General features: G+C 45.5%; 1 protein-coding gene and 1 long non-coding RNA gene across 4 annotated transcripts in view; both read right to left on the bottom strand.

The window, feature by feature from the left end:
* Positions 1 to 14,418, bottom strand: part of LOC140897562 (ketosamine-3-kinase-like) — a 28,078-nt gene extending 13,660 nt beyond the window's left edge. Inside the window, exons 1-2 of one of the 3 annotated variants that reach the window (XM_073310319.1) lie at positions 14,189 to 14,418; positions 5,474 to 5,625 (exon numbers count right to left, since the gene is read on the bottom strand). In XM_073310319.1, coding sequence (XP_073166420.1) covers positions 5,474 to 5,625; positions 14,189 to 14,329 — 293 coding nt within the window. In that variant the 5' untranslated portion in view covers positions 14,330 to 14,418. The remainder of the gene's footprint in view (positions 1 to 5,473; positions 5,626 to 14,188) is intronic. The other 2 variants (XM_073310320.1, XM_073310321.1) reach the window with 2 other exon arrangements.
* LOC140897563 (uncharacterized) lies at positions 8,775 to 13,054 on the bottom strand. The gene is made up of 2 exons (XR_012154743.1): positions 11,037 to 13,054; positions 8,775 to 10,397 (listed from the first exon to the last, which is right to left on the bottom strand). It is a non-coding gene; the product is annotated as an uncharacterized lncRNA (long non-coding RNA).
* Positions 14,419 to 14,734: the final 316 nt, after the last annotated feature.

Genomic DNA, 14,734 nt, shown 5'->3' with positions numbered 1-14,734 from the left:
TGGAGAACCGCAGCCCCCTGTTCCCCCCTCCCCCAGGTCCCAGCTGCTTCCCGGAGCCACGCGGGGGCAGAGAAGGCAGGCAGGGAGCCCACCCTGCCCCCAGTGCGCCCCAGGCTGGAGCTGCTCTAGGTAAATACTGGGAGGGGTGGGGGTGCCATGGGGAGCTCACGGGCTGCAGAAAATAACCTGGCGGGCCGTGTGTTTGAGACCCCTGCTCTACAAAGACATCTTTTTGAGGAGGGGAAAAAAGCTTAAGACCAAAATGTTCTGAAAATTGCATTTATTAGGACACAATGGCTATTTCTCACAATGTGACATTGAAATGAAAGTGAGAGAAACCCTAACACCAAGTAATTACTGCAATACAACATTTCTGCTATGTATTAGCTCTACATGAGGCCTGTACATTTAATAATCAGCCTGAGAAGATCATGCATCATACAGCCTATTAGTTTTTGCACCTCCAGCTACATTCCAGAGGCAGGGGATAAGTTGGATAAGGGCTCTACCTCTGCTAAAGTGTCTATTCTTTTAATCGTTTTATACCTCATCTATTGCACTTTTATGGCTCTCTGAGACCTCTACTCTCTCAAAGTCAGAGACCAGAACGCAAAAGCTAGACTGCTCTCACGCTCAAGGAAACAAGACCAAAACTCCTGTAGCACCATCACTGGCTTCCTATCCATCTCCAATCAGAATTAAAAGTTATCCCTCCACTTAAAACTCCATGTGAATTTGTTCCTCTTGACTTCTGAGCTTATATCCATCTCCTCTGCCCTCTCATTCTAACCTTCCATGCTTAGACTTTTTCCAAGTACAAGCTCATATTCTCTTGAAAATTTTGCAACTCCTCCCACAAGATAGAAGCCTACCATGTAATACTCAAGATACTAGCCTCCCACATTCCCTTATGCTCACTCTTAGTCTTCACCTGCCACAACAACATCTCCCTGAATTCAGTGCATTGTCATCTCTTCCTGTTGTTCCTATTCTAACATGGGTCCTGATCACACCTCTGAAATTAGTACATCAAGGTCATATTCATGCTCATCTCTGCCCAACTTTCACAGAAAGGGAGTTCAGCCACCTTTGCAGCAGGATCCCTTTTATTCCCTGGACCTCCCGGTGGGCTCCTCATCAATCTGAGCATTCGCAAGATAGGAGGGGGCAAGAGGAGGAGTGAGCAAACTGAGCAGACATGCATGTCTATCTCCTGAGCCCAGCACAGATCAAGGAGGACCCGTAGCGCAATCAAACACGATTACATTTCTGAAGCCCTGCTACTTGATAGGCTCTCTAAGCCAGCTGCAGAAGCCCAGAGAGGTGAGGAGGGGGCAACTCAGCACCCTGATGGAACAACTGAGGAACAACCTCCATAGTGGGTCTTCTTCCAGGAAAGGGGACAATCAGGCCCTCAGATTTTAAGCTATCAATATTCAGGACACAAACTTCATCTTTATCTATTTGGAAGTGCAATGTACACCCCTCCTGTGCTATATAAGAAACAATAAATAGAGCTTCATTTCCCACAAAGGTAAGAATCACATGGTAAGATGATCTCCGAGTTCTTTTCCCTAACTTCCACAATTCTTACTGCAAAATCTTCATAAGAACAGCCATACTGGGTCAGACCAAAGGTCCATCTAGCCCAGTATCCCGTCTTCCGACAGTGGCCAATGCCAGGTGCCCCAGAGGGAATGAACAGAACAGGTAATCATCAAGTGATCTACTCTCTATCGCCCATTCCCAGCTTCTGCCAAACAGAGGCTAGGGACACCATCCCTGCCCATCCTGGCTAATAGCCCCTGATGGACCTATCCTCCATGAACTTATCTTTTTTTAACCCTGTTATAGTCCTTGCCTTCACAACATCCTCTGGCAAAGAGTTCCACAGGTTGACTGTGCATTGTGTGAAGAAATGCTTCCTGTTGGGTGACCCCTAGTTCTTCTGTTATGAGAAGGAGTAAATAATACTTCCTTATTTACTTTCTCCAAACCAGTCATGATTTTATAGACCTCAATCATATCCCCCCTTAGTCGTCTCTTTTCCAAGCTGAAAAGTCCCAGTCTTACTAATCTCTCCGCCTATGGCAACCGTTCCATACCCCTAATAATTTTTGTTGCCCTTTTCTGAACCTTTTCCAATTCCAATATATATTTTTTGAGATCGGGCGACCACATCTGCACGCAATATTCGAGATGTGGGCATACCATGGATTTATATAGAGGCAATATGATATTTTCTGTCTTATTATCAATCCCTTTCCTAATGATTCCCAACATTCTGTTCTTTTTTTTTACTGCTGCTGCAAATTGAGTGGATGTTTTCAGAGAACTATCCACAATGACTCCAAGATCTCTTTCGTAAGTGGTAACAGCTAGTTTAGACCCCATCATTTTATATGTATAGTGGCGATTATGCTTTCCAATGTGCATTACTTTGCATTCATCTGCCATTTTGTTGCCCAGTCACCCAGTTTTGTGAGATCCTTTTGTAGCTCTTTGCAGTCTCCATGGGACCTAACTATATTGAGTAGTTTTGTATCATCTTCAAATTTTGCCACCTCACTGTTCACCCCTTTTTCCACATCATTTATGAATACGTTGAATAGGCCTGGTCCCAGTACAGACCCCTGGAAGACACCACTATTTACCTCTCTCCATTCTGAAAACTGACCATTTATTCCTACCCTTTGTTTCCTATCTTTTAACCAGCTACCAATCCATGAGAGGACCTTTCCTCTTCTCCCATGATCGCTTTCTTTGCTTAAGAGCCTTTGGTGAGGGACCTTGTCAAAGGCTTTCTGAAAATCTAAGTACACTATATCCACTGCATCCCCCGTGTCCACATGCTTCTTGACCCCCTCAAATTCTAGTAGATTGCTGAGCCATGATTTTCCTCTACAAAAACCATGTTGACTTTCCCCCAACAAATTATGTTCATCTATATGTCTGACAATTTTGTTCTTTACTATAGTTTCAACCAATTTGCCCAGTACTGAAGTCAGGCTTACTGGTCTGTAATTGCCAGGATCACCTCTGGAGCCCTTTTTAAAAATTGGAGTCACATTACCTATCCTCCAGTCATTTGGTATAGAAGCTGATTTAAATGATAGGTTACAAACTACTGTTAGTAGTTCTGCAATTTCACATTTGAGTTCCTTCAGAACTCTTGGGTGAATACCATCTAATCCTGGTGACTTATTGTTTAGTTTATCAATTTGTTCCAAAACCTCCTCTAATGACACCTCAATCTGGGACATTTTCTCAGATTTGTCCCCTAAAAAGAATGGCTCAGGTTTGCGAATCTCCCTCATATCCTCAGCCATGAAGAGTGATGCAAAGAATTCAATTAGTTTCTCCACAATGGCCTTATCTTCCTTGAGTTCTCCTTTAGCCACTCAATCGTCCAGTGGCCCCACTGGTTGTTAAGCAGACTTCCTGCTTCTCATGTACTTAAAAAAAATTTTGCTATTACTTTTTGAGTTTTTGGCTAGTTGTTCTTCAAATTCTTTTTTGGCCTTCCTAATTATATTTTTACATTTCATTTGCCAGAGTTTATGCTCCTTTCTCTTTTCCTCACTAAGAATTTAACTTCCACTTTTTAAAGGATGCCTTTTTGTCTCACACTGCTTCTTTTACTTTGTTGTTTAGCCATGGGGTGGCACTTTTTTGGTTCTCTTATTATGTTTTTTAATTTGGGGTATACATTTAAGTTGAGCCTCTATTATGGAGTCTTTAAAAAATTTCCATGCAGCTTGTAGGGATTTCACTTTTGGCACAGTACCTTTTAATTTCTGTTTCATAACTTCCTTGCGTAGTCACCTTTCTGAAATTAAATGTTGTGCCATTATAGTGTTTTCCCTGCCACAGGGATATTAAATTTAATTATATTATGGTTACTATTCCCAAGCGATCCAGCTATTTTAAACTCTTGGACAAGATCCTCTGCTGCACTTAGGACTAAATCAAGAATTGCCTCTCCTCTTGTGGGTTCCAGGACTAGCTGCTCCAAGAAGCAGTCAATTAAGGTGTCAGGAAACTTTATCTCTGCATCCCATCCTGAGGTGACATGTTCCCAGTCAATACAGGGATAGTTGAAATCCCCCATTATTATTTTTTTATTTTTATAGCCTCTCTAATCTCCCTGAGCATTTCACAGTCACTATCACCATCCTAGTCAGGTGGTCAGTAATATATCCCTACTGCTAAATTCCTATTATTAGAACATGGAATTACTATCCATAGAGATTCTATGGTACAGTTTAGTTCACTTAAGATTTTTACTTCATTTGATTCTATGCTTTCTTTCACATATAGTGCCACTCCTCCACCAGCACAACCTGTTCTGTACTTCCGATATATTTTGTACCCTGGTATTACTGTATCCCATTGATTATCCTCATTCCACCAAGTTTCTGTGATGCCTATTATATCAATATTTTCATTTAATATGAGGCACTCTAGTTCACCCATCTTATTATTTAGACTTCTAGCATTTGCATATATGCATTTAAAAAACTTGCCACTTTTTAGCTGTCTGCCATTACATGATGTAATTGAATGGGACTCTTTTTCGTTAGACTGTTTCTCATCAGATCCTACCTGAATTTTATCATTTTCCATCCTCTCCTCCTTACTAGGAGGTAGAGAATTTCCATTAATAGATCCTCCCCTAAGGGATGTATCTGTCCAAACCATGTGCTCTTCCGCACCTGTCGGCTTTCCCCCACCCCTTAGTTTTAAAAATGCTCTATGACCTTTTTAATTGTAAGTGCCAGGAATCTGGTTCTATTTTGGTTAAGGTGGAACCCATTCTTTCTGTATAGGCTCCCCCTTTCCCAAAAGTTTCCCCAGGTCCTAATAAATCTAAACCCTTCCTCCCTACACCATCGTCTCATCCACACATTGAGACCCTGCAGTTCTGCCTGTCTAACTGGCCCTGCACATGGAACTGGAAGCATTTCAGAGAATGCTACCTTGGAGGTCCTGGACTTCAATCTCTTACCTAGCAGCCTAAATCTGGCCTCCAGGACCTCTCTCCTATCTTTCCCTATATCACTGGTACCTACATGTACCACGACCACCGGCTTCTCCCCAGCACTACACATAAGTCTATCTAGATGTCTTGAGAGATCTGTAACCTTTGCACAAGGCAGGCAAGTCACCATATGTTTCTCTCGCAAACCCAGCTACCTATGTTTCTAATAGTTGAATCTCTCGTAACTATCATCTGTCTCTTCCCAATAACTGGAGCTTCTCTTCAGTTTATGATTGATTCATGGTTTAAAAGTATTGGGAGATACTAAAGGGCACCGTATACAGCGTGCAGCTTCCCCTCCTTTCCAGATCTAGCAAAAAAAACCCAACATATCAAAATGAATTTTCATCCCCAAAACAAGTAATTTAAATGGTTTCCCTTAAATCTTAAGTTCTGGTCACAGCAAGAAGCAATGATACAATTAGAATTTACCTGTTAAGACTCCTCATTTCCAAATGCTCCATCACAAATAGAGTGCTGCCTCCTGGCACGTCTATAACTTTGATGGGTTTGGGCACCTTTACTGTCTGTGTTTCCAGGATGGCTGATAAACTTTCCATTTCTCCCTCAAACATTCTTCTGGCCTGTCAAATACAAAGGAAAAAGTCACTCCCCTTGAATGCTCTTATGGCTAAATGAAGGTCTTTCCCCAAGTAAAGATTTTAAACAGACAGTAGCGTGTTTTTTGCTAGAGCGGGTACAAGATACCAGTGGTCCAGAGTCGTGATACCTACACTGCTAAGTCTGACCTATAGACCTGACATTAAATTTCAGAATTACAGAAGTTCCTATCCATAAACCTGCCCCTATAGAAGCAGCGTAGCATTTTGTACAAAAGAATTTTGTAGGGTCAGGCAAATAACTCAACAATCAAGGCTTGGGTAACAGGCTCCATCTCCATTCATGGAACAGAGTTCACATGCATACTGCTGACAAAAATACTGTATTAACGTGATGTGCAGCATCTGAGTAGAAAAATGGATACAAACATCATCAATAGATACATTAAAAGGACAGTGTTACATGTTGGTATTCTGTGTAGTTTTGCATAAAATCAATAGTCTACCTAAAAGTCTAGCTACAAATATCAAAATAACTGCTGCCATCCCTTAAGTTTATGTTCTCAGCAGAAATATAAAGAATGACTTTGTGGCTAACCTGCAGCTGTGATGTTCTTTCAAATGAGAATCTATTCAAGTTACAACTTTAGGGCCTGATTCTTCCAATGCCATACATGTTGAGTAGTACTTACTCTCCATTGACTTCAATGGGACTAATCACGTAAGTAAATACTATCGAGGAGAGAAAGGATTGGACAAAAGGTCTCTTAGCCCTGTTCTACACTACGGGGTTACGTCGAATTTAGCCGGTATTAGGTCGATTTTAAAATGGATGCGTCCACACAACCAATCCCGTTCCGTCGACTTAAAGGGCTCTTAAAATCAACTTCTGTACTCCTCGCTGGCAAGGGGAGTAGTGCTAAAATCGACCTTGTGGGGTCGAATTTGGGGTAGTGCGGACGCAAATCGACGGTATTGGCCTCTGGGAGCTATTCCAGAGTGCTCCAATGTGACCATTCTGGACAGCACTTTGAACTCCGATGCACTAGCCAGGTACACAGGAAAAGCTCCGGGAACTTTTGAATTTCATTTCCTGTTTGGTCAGCGTGGCGAGCTCAGCAGCACAAGTGACCATGCAGTCCCCCCAGGATCGCAAACGAGCTCCAGCATGGACTGAAAGGGAGACACTGGATCTGACTGCTGTATGGGGAGAAGCATCTGTGCAGGCAGAACTCCGAGCAAAAGAAGAAATGCGAATATATTTGCCAAAATCTCACAGGGCATGATGGAGAGAGGCTACAACAGGGACACACAGCAGTGCCGCGTGAAAGTTAAGGAGCTCAGGCAAGCCTACCAAAAGACAAAGGAGGCAAACAGGCACACCAGGTCAGACCCCCATACATGCCGCTTCTATGATCAGCTGCATGGCATTCTGGGGGGGACCCTACCACTACCCCACCACTGTCTGTGGACACCTGCAAGGGGGCAGTCTCATGCAATAGGGAGAAGGACTTTGTGGATGAGGAAGAGGAGGAGGAGGAGGAGAAGAATGCGCAGCAGACAAGCAGTGAATCCATTCTCCCCGGCAGCCAGGACCTTTCCATCACCCTGGACCCAATTCCCTCCAAAGGCGGGCTCCCCGACCCTGAGGCCAGAGAAGGCAGCTCTGGTGAGTGAACATTTGTAACTACAGTACAGGGTTTAAAAGCAATAGCGTTTAATGTTTGATTTGCCCTGAAGAACTGGGATGCATTTGCAGCCAGTACAGCTACTGGAAAAGTCTGTTCACATGTCTGAGGATGGAGTGGGAATCCTCCAGGGACATCTCCATGAAGCTCTCCTGGAGGTACTCTGAAAGCCTTTGCAGAAGATTTCTGGGGAGGGCTGCCTTATTTCGTCCTCCACAGTAGGACACTTTACCACGGCAAGCCAGTAGCAAGTATTCTGGAATCAATGAAGCACAAAGCATGGCAGCAAATGGTCCTGGGTTTTGGTTGCATTCAAGCAACATTTGGTCTATATCTTTCTGTGTTAGCCTCAGAAGAATGATATCATTCATGGTCACCTGGTTGAAATAGGGGAATTTTTGTAAGGGAACAGTAAAAGGACCCCGTTCATACTGGGCTGTTTTCGCTTGGCTAAAAGGGATCATCCTGGAGAATAGCCAAGTGGTGGGGAGAGGGGTGAAGGGATCAACCCAGAGAATAGCCACACGGTGGGGTGCGGGGAGGTGTGTGCTGCATATCTACCCAAAAACCGCAGCCCCTCCTTTTAAATGTGAAACCCAACCCATTGCTTGCTATGGGAAAGGATGGTGCTGCAGTTTGAAACCATTCTCACATGTTATGCGTAAGAAGCCAACCCCACGTACCCTGTGCCTTACCATGGCTGCCTGGAAACCGAATTCTGTTGCCCAGTAGCGTGTGATGTGTCACCATATCAGCAGGCACTCAATATAAAAGGCAAAATGCAACCTTGTACCTAAAAAGCACATGTTCTGTCTGCTGTGAACTGCTTGATTCACTGTGAAAGAGTATCCCTTTTGTTCTCAGACATGTATCATCTTAAATTTTACTCTCCCGTTTTATCAACCCCCCCCCCCAGGTGCAAATGTTTCTACGCTCCCCTGATCATCTCCATCCCTGAGGTTATCGCAGATTAGAAGGTGAAAAAAACCACACTCGCGATGACATGTTTTCCGAGCTCATGCAGTCCTCCCGCAGTGATAGGGCACAGCTTAATGCATGGAGGCATTCAGTGTTAGAGGCCAGGAAAGCATTAAGTTAGCATGAAGAGCGGAGGCAGGAGCGCGAAGAACGGAAGCTAATGGGGGAGAAAACGGACATGATGAAGCATCTGGTAGAGCTGCAGGAAAGCCCACAGAAGCACAGATCCCCGCTGCATCCATTGTATAACCACCTGACCTCCTCCCCAAGTTCCATATCCTCCTCACCCAGATGCCCAAGAATGCTGGGGGGGGAGGCTCCAGGCACCCAGCCACTGCACTCCAGAGGATGGCCCAAGCAACAGAAGGCTGTCATTCAAACAGTCTGATTTGTAGCGTAGCTACAAAAAGCAATGTGGCCTTGTCCTTCCCTCCTCCCCAACCCCACCCGGGCTACCTTGTCAGTTAACTCACTTTTTAAAAAAATTAATAAAGAAAGAATGCATGGTTTCAAAACAATAGTTACTTTATTTCGAAGAGGGGAGGAAGGGTGGTTTGGTTACAGGGAACTAAAATCAACCAAGGGGGGCGGGTTTGCATCAAGGAGAAACACACACAATGGTCATACCGTAGCCTGGCCAGTCAGGAAACTGGTTTTCAAAGCCTCTCTGAGCTGTGCTCTTCTAATCACAGAAGAGCGTCTGGCTGCTCAAAATCAGATGCCAGGCGATTTGTCTCAACCTCCCACCCTGCCATAAACGTCTCCCCCTTACTCTCACAGATATTATGGAGCACACAGCAAGCAGCAATAACAATGGGAATGTTGGTTGTGCTGAGGTCTGACCTAGACAGCAAACAGCATCAGCGAGCTTTTAAATGTCAAACAGCACATTCTTCCACCATTCTGCACTTGCTCAGCCTACAGTTGAACTGCTCCTTACTACTGTCCAGGCTGTCTGTGTAAGGCTTCATAAGCCATGGAAGCAAGGAGTAGGCTGGGTCCCTAAGGATAACTATTGGCATTTCAACATCCCCAACAGTAATTTTGTCGTCTGGGAAGTAAGTCCCTTCTTGCAGCTGCTCGAACAGCCCGGAGTTCCTAAATATGCGAGCGTCATGTACCTTTCCCAGCCATCCCACACTGATGTTGGTGAAACGTCCCTTGTGATCCACCAGTGCTTGCAGCAACATTGAAAAGTACCCCTTGCGGTTTATGTACTGGTTGGCAAGGTGGTCTGGTGCCAAGATGGGGATATGCGTTCTGTCTGTCGCCCCACCACAGTTAGGGAACCCCATTGCAGCGAAGCCATCCACTATGACTTGCACATTTCCCAGAGTCACTACCCTTGATAGCAGCAGCTCAGTGGTTGCACTGGCTACTTGGATCACAGCAGCCCCCACAGTAGACTTGCCCACTCCAAATTGATTCCCGACTGACCAGTAGCATTCAGGCATTGCAAGCTTCCACAGGGCTATCGCCACTCGCTTCTCATCTGTCAGGGCAGCTCTCATCTTGGTATTCCTGCGCTTCAGGGTAGGGGAAAGCAACTCACAGAGTTCCAGGAAAGCGGCCTTATGCATGAAAAGTTTCGCAGCCACTGTGAATCATCCCAGACCTGCAACACTATGCGGTCCCACCAGTCTGTGCTTGTTTGCCTGGCCCAGAATCGGCATTCCACTGTATCAACCAGTCCCACTGCCGCCATGATGTCCCATTTGCCACAGCCCGTGCTTTCAGGAACATCTGTGTCCATGTCCTCATCAAAATCCTCCTTGTGTTGGTGTCTCTTAGCCGGGTTCTGCATATACTCCAGGATAATGCACAAGGTGTTTACAATGCTCACAACAGCAGCTGTGACTGTAAGCTGAGCAGGCTCCATGCTTGCCATGGTCTGGCGTCTGCAGAAGAGCAGAGTTACAGCGGAAGCGGTGGATGACGACGGTTAGCAGCACCCAGGTGGACCAGAACGGATCCCCCGAGCTGCAGAAGAGCAGAGTTGCAGTGGAAGCGGTGGATGACGACGGTTACCAGACCTACTGCAACATCTGCTGACAGCAGCACCCAGGACACAACAGCCGCAGTGACGGTGAGCTGAGCTGAGTGGACTCAATGCTTGCTGTGGGATGGCGTCTGCACGGAAAAAAGGCGCGAAACAATTGTCTGCCGTTGCTTTCACGGAGGGAGGGGCAACTGACGACATGTACCCAAAATCACCCATGACAATATTTTGGCCCCATCAGGCACTGGGAGCTTAACCCAGAATTCCAATAGGCGGCAGAGACTGCGGGATAGCTGCCCACAGTGCACCGCTCCGTAAGTCGATGCTAGCCACAGTAGTAAGGACGCACTCCGCTGACTTAATGCGCTTAGTGTGGACATATGCAATCGACTGTATAAAATCGATTTCTAAAAATCGACTTCTATAAAATCGACCTAATTTCGTAGTGTAGACATCAACGAAGCTGCAGTCTATGCTATAAGCATTAATGAAACTAATAAAATATAACTGCCTAGTGAATAAAATAGCAACAGAACAGTTTGGGGCCAAATACAGGAATTAAAGTCACAGGACAAACCGCCGTGGGCATAGAGTACAAACTCCCCAGACTGGAGGCAAGCAAGAATTCTTGAATTATCTATTAAGGAGTTTAATACTTTATGACTTACAAATGCCTAAATTGGTTAAATAAAATTGTATCTCTGCCTGAAACACTATGCCAGGTTTAAGCCAGTTGCAAATTTTTATAGCGTAAATAACTAAAAACAAACCTTGATAATAGAACTGCTGATATAGTGCATTGCTGCACACACAGCACAGCATTATAATACAGTCAGGTGACGTTTGCTTTCATCAGCACTCGGCATTTATAGACATGCAAAAGCACAGAAAACAGTGGCCGACTGAATAGCAAATTAATCCAGGTCTTCTGACTTTTTTGTTTAAAGCAACATCTCTCCTTTATTACTCAGCACCATCCTGCTCCTAGTTCTTTCAAGCACTCCCAAATGTGCTGAAAAAATTATTGCCAGAGTGTTGTATGTATTAACTGAGGCCCAAGTGGAAGTACTAGGTTGCCATCACAACTAGGTACTCTAAGTCTACTACTAGACAACAAGCCCTTTCATCACCTTTCCAGCTCGGACCTCAGCATGAGTGACATTGTTACCCTGCTGCTCATACCACCAAGCAGAAAAGGGTAGGAAGACTGGAAACAGACATAGTGGACACTTTCTTTCAAATTTTCCCCCCAAAGCTGTTGTACTACGGGTAGATAGTTCTTTCTTGCATGTGTCCACTGTTCTCCTTCCACCTAGGGCCTAAATGAAATGTACCCTTAGAATATCTTCCTGTTATAATTTTCCTCACTTCCAGCAGAAACACAGAACTACCACTCTGTATAAGACCAATGTTCCATCTAATGCACTATCCTGTCTCACACAATGGCTTGTACCAGATACTGAAAAGGAGTACGCAAGAAACCCAATCAAACACAATTATGGAAAACTCTGCTCCATAAGGGAAATTTCTTCCTAAGTCCAGGCAGTTGCAGACTGACTTACATCCTAAAGAATCACAGAAACATAGAAATGTAGGACTGGAAGGGACCTAGAGGAGTCCAGCCCCTTGCGCTGAGGCAGGACCAAACCATCCATGACAGGTGTTTAGCCTGTTCTTAAAAGCTTCCAAAGACTGGGATTCCACAACCTCCCTTGGAAGCCTATTCCAGAGCTAAACTATCCTTGAAGTTAGAAAGTTTTTCCTCATATTGAACCTAAATCTCCCTTGCTGCAGATTAAGCTGATTACTCCTTGTCCAACCTTCAACAGACATGGAGAACAATCAATCACCATCTATCTGCTTAATAACAGCCATTAACATATTTGAAGATTGTTATCAGGTTCCCCTCGGTCTTTTCTCAAGACTAAGTGGGTTGTTTTTTGTTGTTTTTTTTTAAACCTTTCCTCATACATCAGGTTTTCTAGAGCTTTTATAATTGTTTTGTTCTCCCCTGGACTCTGTCCAAATTGTCCACATCTTCCCTAAAGTGTGGCACCCAGAACTGGAAAGGACACTGCAGCTTAGGTCTCACCAATGCCAAGTGCAGCTGTCTTACATAGGACACTCCTGTTAATACAGCCCAGAAGGATATTAGACTTTTTTGCAAATGCATCATTGTTGACTCTTATTCAATTTGTGATCCACTATAACTCCCAGATCCTTTTCATCAGTACTAGCCAATTATTCCCCATTTTGTCGTTGTGCATTTGATTTTTACTTCCTAAGTGAAGTACTGAATTTCATCTTGTTGATTTCAGAACAGTTCTCTAATTTGTCATGGTTGTTTTGAATTCTAATCCTGTCCTCAAAAGTGCCTGCAACCCCTCCCAGCTCGGTGTCATCTGCAAATGTTATAAGCATACTCTTGCTCCATTATCCAAAAATACTGAATAGTACAGAACCCAGTATTATTGTAAGCAAGTCATGAGAAGTAATTCTTCCACTCTACTCCGTGCTGATTAGGCCTCAACTAGAGTATTGTGTCCAGTTCTGGGTGCCACATTTCAGGAAAGTTGTGGACAAATTGGAGAAAGTCCAGAGAAGAGCAACAAAAATGATTAAAGGTCTAGAAAACATGACCTATGAGGGAAGACTGAAAAAATTGGGACTGTTTAGTCTGGAAAAGAGAAGGCTGAGAGGGGACATATTTTCAAGTACATAAAAGGTTGTTACAAGGAAGAGGGAGAAAAAATGTTCTTCTTAACCTCTGAGGATAGGAAAAGAAGCGATGGGCTTAAATTGCAGCAAGGGCGGTTTAGGTTGGACATTAGAAACATTAGGAAAAACTTCCTGGTTCAGCAGTAGAATAAATTGCATAGGGAGGTTGTGGAATCTCCATCATTGGGGATTTTTAAGAGCAGGTTGGACAAACACCTGTCAGGGATGGTGTAGATAATACTTAGTCCTGCCTTGAGTGCAGGGGACTGCACTAGATGACCTCTCGAGGTCCCTTCCCATTCTATAATTCTATTATTACATCCCCAATACATTAGAAAGGATAAAACAGTCTATTTCAGATCTTTGTAGTAAGGTGATGGGGCACAATAATATCTGTAGCAAGCATTGCCATGTTATCCTGTAGGACATTAAATATACCACTGTGCTGCAGTCTATGGCTAGCTAATATTGCGAGGTGCCTGATACAAATATAGCTGCTCACCCCAAGGACCACCAGACGTTGCCACCCACCCTAGCGATCAATGAAGATAGATACTTAATTCCATCCCACCCAGAAGATGGAGTCTGTATCTTCAAGCATGTGGCATAAGACTAACTATGCCCCAAACCAGCTCTTAGTTAGGCTAGCAAACATCCACCCAGCACGGTCCTTCAAACAGGAAGGTTTTTTTACATTTATAAGTGAATTTATTTGCCTTTCTTATAAGACACATACATACAAGTTATTATAGAAGTACCCAGACAAACTCTAGCCAAATGCAGTATAAGCAAAGCGTTGCCATCAAGAGGAATGTCTCAGATCTACAGTAACTGGCTTCCAGATGAAATATTTCCGCAAACAGGAGTTACTAGGCATTTTGCTGACCCTAAGCAACCGCCTACACTCAGCCCTAGATGGTACAGACAGCTACTCACTCTTACACCCGAGCCTATGCAGTGCTCTCCCCATCCAATCCTGAGAGGTGAAGCCAGCTCATTTTTAGCACGAACAGCCTTCCAATTAGTCCCCTTACCCTTAAAGAACTACCAGCATCCTAGCTCCCAGTGAGGAGGCAAGCCCCCGAGTGAAACCCCCTGCCACTCTGCCCAATTGCTCGCCGCTAACCCAGCCCCCAGGGGAGCCCCGGGCCGGCCGCTAACCCAACCCCCCGCCCCCCAGGGGAGCCCTGGGCCCGCCGCTAACCCCCGCCTTGGAGTTGCTCTTCACATAGACCCGGCCCCCGTCGGTGTCGTAGCTCTGGCCCTGGCTGATGCAGCCGCCGCCCGAGTGGCCCGTGGGCCGCAGCACCGAGGTGCCCAGCTCCCGCTTCAGCGCGGCCTCCATGCTGCTCCCGCGGCGGCCCGCACGAGCCAGGGCGGGCGGGGCGCGCGCGGCGAGCAGCCCGGCCGCTAGGAAGCCTGGAGCCTCCTCCCTTGCTGTCACTAGGCATGCGCAGTGACAACCGCCTGAGCGAAGCCTGGGCAGGCGCCTGCTGGATCTGAGTACCCGGGCGGGCGCGAGGCTGCCTGTGCTGGGGGCGGCCAGGGCCGGGGGACCACGGCTTTGCATTCGGGGAGGCTGTGCGGCGGCGGAGAGGGACCGAGGGGGAGGGGAGCATTGCATTGGGGCAGAGGAGAGCTGAGGGGGAGGGGAAACTGCTTTGCAGTGGGGCAGGTAGATAGTGACACATGCTGGAGTCAGTGCGTTGGAGGGCAGAGAGGGGCTGTAGGGGACGGTGTTGCTGCTTTG

The sequence above is a fragment of the Lepidochelys kempii genome, chromosome 14, assembly GCF_965140265.1.
Source record: "Lepidochelys kempii isolate rLepKem1 chromosome 14, rLepKem1.hap2, whole genome shotgun sequence".
Lineage (NCBI taxonomy): Eukaryota > Metazoa > Chordata > Testudines > Cheloniidae > Lepidochelys > Lepidochelys kempii.
Note: the sequence above shows the minus strand (reverse complement) of the source record. Positions and strands in the feature narration are given on the sequence as shown.